General features: G+C 27.1%; 1 protein-coding gene across 1 annotated transcript; it reads right to left on the bottom strand.

Moving 5' to 3' along the window:
• Window positions 1-3,278: 3,278 nt before the first annotated feature.
• Window positions 3,279-6,116, bottom strand: LOC112797741 (abscisic acid 8'-hydroxylase CYP707A2). The gene is made up of 7 exons (XM_025840824.3): window positions 5,767-6,116; window positions 5,341-5,656; window positions 4,609-4,998; window positions 4,328-4,502; window positions 4,124-4,230; window positions 3,893-4,011; window positions 3,279-3,811 (listed from the first exon to the last, which is right to left on the bottom strand). Exons 1-7 carry the CDS (start codon window positions 6,012-6,014, stop codon window positions 3,715-3,717), a joined length of 1,452 nt encoding a protein of 483 aa, XP_025696609.1. The 5' UTR covers window positions 6,015-6,116; the 3' UTR covers window positions 3,279-3,714.
• Window positions 6,117-10,465: the final 4,349 nt, after the last annotated feature.

The following is a 10,465-nucleotide window of genomic DNA, read 5'->3' as shown; positions in this document are numbered from 1 at the left end:
AAATGTGGCCATGTGTAACTGCATTGTGGAAATAACAATAGACAAACTTCGTTTTCTCTTGATCTTCTGCTAGATTATGATTTACTCCATCTTAACATTTCAAGTATAAACGTCAAAATTTCACGTCAGATACAAATATATTAATAAAAGATATTGAATCTTGTTATATTTACATCGTTTATAAATATTATTTTTATATTAGTATTTTCTTAACTTCTTCTTTGTTTTCTTAATTAAAATATAATTTAAATATATAATTAATTAATTAATAACTATATTTTTATAGATGTGTCAAAGTGTTTGATGTATAACTGAATTAATAAAATTATGCGTCAAAATATTTTTAAACCAATTATTCAACAACGTTATAATGTGCTTTTTTTTCCGAACATATTCTTCTATTTCTTTTCTCTTATATAGTTATATATAGTAAAAATATTAAACACAGAAATTTTTATGCATAACACAAAAAAATTAATAAATTTTTGTGTTATATATAAAATTTTTTATTATATTATATTTATAAAGTTATATATTATATATAAAATTTTTTGTACTATGTATAAAAATTTACGTGTTCTGTAATAAAATTTTTGTATTTTTATAATATAATTTTTATAAAAAAAATATAAAGACAAAAAATCACGTGATAAATGTACGTCGTATTTTATTTAATCGAATTTATATTATTTTAGTTGAACTTAATTAATAAAAATATTTATACATATAATATATCAATGTAACTGAATAAGGTTATTGAAAGATATATAACGTTAAAAATTTCCAATTTTTTATTTTAATGTTTTAAAAACTAAAATATATGTGTCGTAATTTATCATTTAATTCATTGATTTAAGTCTTGTTCGACTTTTTCTTATCTTTATCTTCTAACCAACCTCATCAAACTAGGTATACCAAGTTTGTTGCAAATTAAATATTGATATCTCAGCAGTTACCTTTTTGAAAATTGAAAGTGACTTAGAATTCAGCATGTTTGTTTATGAGTTATCATTAGAGTATAATGACAAAATTGAAGATTCAATCTGTACGAGTGTTAATGATAGTAGAAAGTATTGGAAAAGATGCCAAAAAGTTGATATGAAAGTTAATTGTCTTGATCGATTGAAAATTATATATAACTGAAATATTATCTAGTTTTCAATTTCGTTTTCTTTACTTCTTTTTTTTATTAATTTTCTTTTCATCGATATCTGATTCATGAAATGTTTAAGTATATGTATCGTTGAGTGAAAATTGTAAATAAATTAAACAACTAAAATACTTTTATGATTTATTTTTAAGGTTGATTTAAGGTTGATTCCACATACTTTTCCTTATATATATATATATATATATATATATATATATATATATATATATATATATATATATAAGCTCATCAAAACTCGGATTGTACCTATTTTTCAAATGGTATTTGTATATTTAATTAATAAATTCAAATAATTGAGTTGAATCTGATATTTTTATTGTTACTGTTACGGTCCAATCAAATAAAGATTCCATCTAAATACTATTTCTGATTCAAGAATGTCTGAGAACACTTTGACCTTAAAAAGAGATACTTAGATTATTTGAATCTTAATCTTTAAATTTTTTGGACTCATATCAATTTGAATATCAGAGTCTCTAACAGATATTTTTACCAATTAATTCGAAATAAAGAACTTGACTAGGTAATTCCTAACAGAACAATTATTATTATTATTATTATTATTATTATTATTATTATTATTATTATTATTATTCACTTTTGATGACGAAGCATTTATGCCAGATGTCTATATCTGCAATGCTTTCTTCATTAAATTTGCAGCAAAATTGGTATTGAATAATTTTCTTTTGGCCCTTTCATCATTTTCATTGATGCATGCTTCTTTGCGGTGCCGTGGTTTGATTATACAGAAATTAGTGATTCAAATTCACGACTTTCAAATAGATGATGAGTTGTGCATCCTCAATAACTGCAATGCTAGAGTGAAAATTTTAGACTTTGGAGACGTTTAGTGAACGATAGAATTAATATATAAAAAAAATTTTGAGATTCAAGTTAGGAACTGATACTGTAAAGAAAAAGTATAGGAAACAATACTTTTTTTGAACAATGTAATTTATTTTTTTTTAGATATAAAAGTTACTAATATATTAATGAAATTAGTAAAGTGATTAAAATGAGTAATTATTGTTATGAAAATTATTTTTTAACTTTTATAACATTAATAAATTCTAATAATTAATGTTCTTAGTCCATATAAAAAATCAAAAGTGAATACTTATTTGAAAACTGATACAATATATATAGGAATGATGTGTAGGCCTGTATTAAACGACATGTGTTAAAATCTTATGAAAATCATAAAGTTGATTGATTTGCAATAACATGACCAAATGCAATAGTCACTTTTTTGAATCGTTGAATGCATGTTTCGAAGATGGGAAACACGTATACATACATGATCACCAATACTACTATCTATTAATTTCAGCAGTTCCTTCAGCCCCCAAATTAGAACAAAAATTAACTTGTTTAATATATAATAATCAAAATTATTTCTAATTTCTCATTTGAAAAGATCATTAAATCCTTTCTTCTACTTGATTTTCAAATTATGTATTATATACAAGAAATTGATGAATACATACTTATTTTTTTGAAATCAGTTTAAATTTTCTATATTATTAATAAGTTAAACTAAATATAAGAAAGGCATTTCTAATAGTTAATTATATTTAAGAGCCTTGAAGTAAACAGCTGGGCAGATCTTCAATTTTATTTTATTTTATTCCCTTCCAAAATGTTTTTCTTTCAAATTCCTTTTCCTCTATATTCCTTTCCATTAATCAATAATCTTTAACCATTTATGATTTATGAACATATAAAGATATTGACATTTGCTTTATTATTATTTAAAATTAAAGGATATTCAAGAGTAGTCCCAAAAGACTTGGTATAACTTTATACATACTATCACCAAATTCTTTACTACTAAATTTATACTAATTACTTTCTCCGAAGTTGATTGTTTAATATAGCAATTACATTCTCATATTATAGAAGTAGGTTATTAATTAATAAGATTATGCAATTATTATCTAAAGAATGAAGATTGCTATCCTTGGAATTGCTTGTTATTATCAAAGTCATTTTTTCTTAATCTTCTGAGTTTGCAATGTGTTTTGTTAATACATCATTGCTAATGCTAGCCTGTATAATTAACATTTATTGAAGAGATAGAAATGTAAAATTAAATATATGGAGATAAAAAAAAATACTTCATCAAATTTTCATTTCCCTGCCTTGCGGCATCTCATGCTTCATACAAAACTAACAACTTCAATACATCAATTCAGTATTTTCCTCCAAACACTTAAAAAAAAAAAAAAAAAAACTTAGCACTATTTTCCTTGGCTATGAAACCTCTTCTGTACACTTGACTTGCCTATTTTTTTCATGATGATTCATCATAAGACTTCCCCTTTGGTGTCTCTTAATCATTGGTTGATATCCCGTTTATTTTGTTGTTTATGTGGAACTTGACATATGATTTCTTCATTATTTTGTGTGATCAAAACCAGATCTGGTATTGGTATTATTTTGAACCTTGGAACCATTGTTGCCACATTTATTAGCTTGCTCCCATGCCATATGGTTGACTTAGACTTGGCTTACACCTTATGCTTATGTTGACTTTGTCATTATTGATATTTTGGGTATAAGTTTAGGGGCAACCCATTTAAGGGAAGGGCAAAAGGGCCATATTGGATCCCATTTTTGTCACCTACCACAGTCCACCTACACAAAATTGAAATAGAACCCATTAGTATCATTCTAAACTTTATGTTTGGAAACTTTTAATAAGGTTTGAATATGAACCTGTATTTTGTGGTGAGATGATGTAGAAGCACCAGCATCTCCAACTTAGCTAATTCATTGCCAGGGCATGCATGAACCCCATTGCCAAATGGCATGAAGCTATTGGGTTTGGGAGCCACCTGGAAAAAAAATAAATGTGTCAAAATTCTGGATTTGGAATCACATGAAAAGAATAGCAAGAAAAAGAGGCCAAAAGGGCATGCATTGCATAAGTTCTTTGTTCTTGTTCACCTCAAATCTTGAAGGATCAAACTTTTCTGGCTCTTTGAAGTTGTCAGGGCTATGGTGTATGTTTCTGAAAAGTGGCAATACTTTCCACCCTTTTGGTATAAGATACCCTGAAACATAAAGCAGTCAAAAATATGTGAGCACATTCATACATAAGGAATTTCTTTTTTTCTTAATAATGGGAGCATATCAGATATGGTTATTGACCTTGATACTCAACATCTTCAACTGCTTCTCTGAAAGTAAAGGACAATATTGAAGCAACCCTTAGAGTCTCTTGAATCACCCTTGAAGTCATTGGCATCTTCTTTGTATCTTCCCAATTCAATCCTATCTCTTCACCATTTTTCTCCTTCCTCTTCACTATAGATTCTTGCTCTTCCTGCATTTAATCATTATCATTACCTTTTAAGTTTTATGTTTAAACAGTTAAGAATCGTTAAATAATTTAACAGAAAAGGAAGGTAGGACCCATGTTAGATACTTACAGTTACTGCTTGCAGTACAGTTGGATTTTCACCGAGGTATTTAACAATCCACGTCAGCACAGAGGCAGTGGTGTCACGAGCAGCGAAAATGACACCAATGATGTTATCTGTTATTTGTTCATCGCTGAGTCCTGCTTTCTCGGCCATGAACGAACCCAGCAAATCATTGTAACTCTCTTCTTTCTTTTCTCTCCTTGTTGCCATGATTCTCGCAACTATCTCAGCGATTTCCTTTCTTGCCTTCATGGCCTTGTGGAACAGTGTTCCAGGAATATTTATCGGCATTGAGTTGTATCCTTTCTCCAAAGTGTAGTAGCACTTTTTCAAATCTTCTCTGTACTTAACCTCGTCTTTTCCGAAAATTGAAAGCAGTGCAACGTTGAATGTGTACTGCAAACATCGAAGAGCCAGAAAACAAGAAAATGATGAGAATTTGATTGAAAAAAAAAAAGATTATTCATTTGGCTTAGTTGGTTTATGAAACAGAGAAGAAAAAACAGAGTACTCTGTTTTGCATTAAATCATTACTCTTTATTCTTGATTTACACTCTTTTTTTGCACTCTTTTTTTATTTACCTCCCATTTGTAAGAGCCAATATTTTCGGCCTTTTTAATTGTACTTACTTGTCCATTTTGAGTTTTAAGTATTTTTATTAATAAGGATAAAGAGATAGAAACAGAGTGCTCTGTTTTGGAGGGATGTTCTTTAAGTATAGTTACTTAGTTGCTTACGGTTTTGAATTCGAGGAAAGTGGTGATGGGTTTTCCTTGGCAGGATTGAAGGGCATGGACGGCAATGGACTCGATGTCCTTGACGATGTTCTTGATGGCTTCGGGCATGACGGTGCGGAGGACGAGCCTCCTGAGGTTGGCATGGTACTCTCCTTGGTGGAAGAATATGGCCTGCTTTCCCAACATCCTCTCTTTGCTGGCTGGGAATGTTGGCTTGAACAATTGTGCTTTGTTCAGCACAAATTTTGCAGCTTCTGAGCTTGATATCATAACACATGGACATCCCAAAATGTGGGACTTGAATATAGAACCATACCTATGGACAAAGCAAAAGCAGAGCAATTGGTTAGTTAATATATGTAATTCTGTTATTTTTTTTCTATCAGTTTAAACTTTCAGGAGAAGCAGACTATTCTGTCTAGGTACCTCTTGATTTTGGTGGAAAAGAAGACATTTGGGTCTTGAGAGTACATTTGGAAGGTTTCTCCTATGTAAGGCCAACCCATGGAGCCAGGAGGGAGTGGCAATGCTCTGCCTCTCTTGGGAGAAGAGAAGAATTTGAAGAGAAGAATGAAGAAGAAGAAAGAGGAGGCAAGGAAGTAAAGCATGGTGGTGAGTTCCATGGCGATTGAGAGAAGAATGAGGAGGGGTGTGTTAGAAAAGAAAGGGAACATGGTTGAGGTATTTATAGGGTGGAAAGGAATGAGTTAAAATAATAAGAGGGAGGAAGAGAGTGAGAAAGAGGGGAGAGTTTTCAATTACAGCTCAATTTCCACACACGGAATCCGTTCCAGCTCATTATATGTTTTTGGATTAATTAAACACAAATAGTTATTTGTATTTTCCTCAAGAGGGAAAGACTAAAGAAAGAGGGAACAGAGTGAGCACGTGTCTAGAGAGTGTATCTACGGATACATGTAAGGAGTTAAGAACTTGGTTGACCATCCAGTGGGGTCATGGATGCATGCTTTTCTTTCTTCAGTCATCATCATCATCATCATCATCATATAATTTCCTCTATATCATGTAATTCATTTTCATATATTCTGCTTTATCAACAAATTTTACTTGTTGTTCAGTCATTTGTCATGTATTGTTGTATTAGAAGTCTTTAGCTTAATTACTATTCACGATCTTACAAGTCGTTTTCATGTAATTTTTTTTATTGGGGAGTCAACATTTTTAAAGAAAAATACTATTTGATTGTTGGTTAAAAAAATTAGTTTTTGATATTTTTCAATTTTTTATTGAATTATGCTGTAAAACTTATTATTTTATTAGTACATATATAACAAGTAAATTAACTTACTCCTTTAGATAGATAAAGCGATTAGGGCTCCAAAATAAAAGGAAAAAGAAACTAAATAAAAGTCACATGTATAAAATATTTAGGTGTGTATAATACTTTTGACATATTATATTAAAATATAAAAGAATACCTTTACTAATATATGGATGATATATGCATGTGTTTATATATATTAGTCGCAAATGCTATTATATAATCTCAATGTCAAATTTAGATATTAATAATAATAATGTCAAAATGATATTATAATACATCACTGTTGAAAAACATTGAGAGAAATAATGTTCAATTTCATAATGAAAAAATATCAACACATAATATTTACATAAAATAAGCAAGACAACTAACAATTTAGTAATGAAAAATTAAACTTAAGTTTGGAATAAGACTAAAGAAATAAGGACATTTTCAATGAAAGTCTATTTGTATATGAATTAATACTAGATTTTATTATATTTGTGAATAAATTAGTTATTATTCTAACTAAAAATTATTATAATTATTAATTGAATAATAAAATTATATAAGAAAAGGACATATGATTTTTATGTATTGTACTTCAATAATTCTTGTCATACTTTCTTTTGCCAATTTACTTCTGCCTTAACCATGTTGTCATAAGAAAGTAGTAAGACTAAAAAAACATTTCACTACATAAAAATTGAGAAGAGAAGAAACTACTTTTTGAAAATCTTTAACCTGCATTTCGGATTAGTGATTGTTAATATACTCTCAAAAGTTTAAGATTTTTTGAACTAATTGTTATTTTAAAACTTCAATGAAAACATAATTTTTGTACTACTTTTATCTTTACATTCATTTTGAGATGCAAAAAAAAAAAAGTTAGTTACAAGTTATGATAGTGAAATGGAATAATAATAAACATATTCTAATTATTTATTTTTGTAAATATAATATTCAATTATTTTATTAATCCTTGTGCACAATATTAAAAGACAACAATCTGATGAAAACTACAGCATACATGACTCAAAAAATAAACACAAATTATACAAAAATGTTAAATATCATCTAATTATTAAAACTTTTTTAAAATATATTTTTAATATATATGAATTGATATTCATGAATTTATTTTTCTTGTGCGACAGTTTCATGAGTAGGTTTACAGTTGAAAGCTGAACATTCACATTAATTAGACTGCAGCAGCCTTTAATGATTTGATTCATTCATTCAAATTGTAAATAGAAGGTTGTCCCTCAATTCAGTAAATATTTTTAATTGTTATTGAAAAGTTCTTCCCACTGTGTTACAAATGTTAACCATTTATAAGCGTCACTCTCTTTTTTATTGTCAATACTGTAAATACTGATGTGTAACTATTTAATTCTCATTAAAATTTGTATCAAAGTCAAACTAGATATACACGACCACTCTCTTTTCTATCCCCAATTCTGATACTTAATCAATTCTCGTTAAAATTTGTATAGTCAACATTATAGAAAGATGAGGTGTTCAGAATATAAGTAAACAGTTTAATTAAAAGCGCTGTAATTTCATGGTCCCCCAATTTCATTTATATTTAAATAAACCTTGTAGAATGAAAAAATTTTGCTACTTTTATCAAGAGTAATTATTATTAATTTTTATATTTTTATATAAGTTAAAAAATTGAAAATATAAAAATCAAAAGTAATAAAAGAAATTCTTCATCAATCCAAAACTACATGTCATCATTTTTATTTTAAGGTTCTATTTCTATCTCATTAATTTTAGTTAACAATAATTCTATGTAATCATGCATTTTTATCATTATCATTTTTTGCCCTTGTTTGTAAATGATTTTAATAGGATATATGTTCTCACAGTAATTTTATTGACACAAATCAAAATTGCTTGTTAGATATAGTTAGCACACATCATTTCTTGCGCATTTATTACCTGTATTATGATATTTCAATACCATAGAAAGTTTATGCTCTTTATCATCTAATGAATCATGCATAATAGCATATGCTGTGCAAAGAAAAATAAAATCATTTCTTCATCGACTAAAAAGAATAAAAAGATATGACACTTATGGGTAGAAATTTCGTTACAAATTAAATTAAATCAGTGTTAAATAAAACTAACCCCTATACCACATACTCCACATAATAGAAATATAAATTTTCCTAATAAAATTAAGAGTGAAGGTACACTAAGAAATTAATTAATAATACTAATAAAAACACTTCTACAATATTTATATCACAATATACTAATCATCATGTTATAACTTTATAAATATATTTATAAAGGGAACAGAATCTAAATAGGTTAGTATTATAAAGATTAGAGTTGGAAGTGAGTCGAGTTGAATCGAATTAGATCAAACTCAAGTTTGTCTTACGAAAATTGAACTAGCTCACGGTTCGACTCATTAATAATCGAGTCTATTTCTTAAGTTTAAGCTTGGCTCACGAGCTAGTTTGAGCTCACGAACTAATTTGAGCTTACGAGCGGACTCAAATAATAGAAATATAATCTATAATTCTATATCAATAAATTATAATTTATATATTTTAAAAAATATTTAAAAAATTAATTTTATATATTTCTATCTATGAATAAATTATAATTTTTTTATTTATATTCTACATCAAAATTATATATAAAAATTAAAAATAAAATTTTATATAATTATATATTATTATTTATGTTATTATGTATATATAGAATATTAAAAATATAAACTAAATGCATATAAAATATGTGTACTAATAATTATATATAGTGGAGCCAGCTCACCAGTTAATAAACTGAGTTTATCCAAGTTTAAACTCGACTCATTTAATTTATGAGTTCAATTTAAGGCTAAAGTTCGGCTCACCAACTCATAAGTTTAGCTTATCAAGCTATTAATGAGTCAAGCTCAAATTGACTTACGAGCTGGCTTGACTCGCTTCCAGTCCTAATAATGATAATCAATTACAAAATTATTTAGGCTAATTACTTTCATAATTAAAAAATTAATTAAAAATTTTTGAACTGTGAAAGAACATTTTATCTTTTAAACAAATAATTCGATATCAAAAGAATATTTACTCTAATTTTTAAGTATAATAAATTACTAACAGTATAAAGTCAGTCTATTAGGCTTATAGATTTCGCAAATAACCTAAGCCTAGCTTTTTTTTTTTTATTAAAGATAGAAGACTCCAACTCACAATCTTTTAATTGAGTATAGAGAGAAGAGATTATGCCATTTGACTTATAATTCATTAGCCTAAGCCTAAGCCTAATTTCTTTAAGACTTTGTGTTAATAGATTTATATATATATATATATATAAGTTTGAACCTAATTTAGGACTAATTTAAATAAATAACTAAATTAAAATTTTTTGAAAAAAAAATTTAAAACATAAGAACCTATATTAAAGTTATTTATAAATAATTTATTTTATATTTAATTTTTTAATCACATAAATATTTATTTTAAAGTTGTAATGAATAAAAAAATTATTTTTTTTATAATAAAAAGTGATATACAACGTTTAAAAAAGTTACTTTTTATTTAAAAAATTATACTAAATGATAATAGTGTGATTTATTATAATTTAAAAATTTTAAAAAAATAACTCCTGAACCTTTTAAACGGGCCTTAATTGTTAAACAGTCAAACCTAATGCAAACTAGGCCACACACTCTGGTAGGCCACCTTTTGAGTTTCCACCTCTAACCATAATTCATAAGAGAATAATACCACATTTAATTTAATAATTTATGCCCATCAAACTCAAAAATTAAAATGTATGTATTTGACTTCTTGAAGGGACATATATATATATATATCATTGATTGGCATGGCAAAA

Source organism: Arachis hypogaea, chromosome 1 (genome assembly GCF_003086295.3).
Source record: "Arachis hypogaea cultivar Tifrunner chromosome 1, arahy.Tifrunner.gnm2.J5K5, whole genome shotgun sequence".
Lineage (NCBI taxonomy): Eukaryota > Viridiplantae > Streptophyta > Magnoliopsida > Fabales > Fabaceae > Arachis > Arachis hypogaea.
The sequence above is the reverse complement of the archived record's forward strand: the minus strand, read 5'-3'. Positions and strand labels throughout refer to the sequence as shown.

Bases quoted from the DNA above. Each gene is read 5' to 3' on its own strand.
- LOC112797741 (XM_025840824.3), bottom strand. From the start codon at position 6,014: ATGTTCCCTTTCTTTTCTAACACACCCCTCCTCATTCTTCTCTCAATC. The intron at 4,999-5,340 runs GTAAGCAACTAA...CGATGTTTGCAG, and splicing joins CTTTCCTCGAATTCAAAACC to TACACATTCAACGTTGCACT. The intron at 3,812-3,892 runs GTTCATATTCAA...AATTTTGTGTAG, and splicing joins CATCTCACCACAAAATACAG to GTGGACTGTGGTAGGTGACA.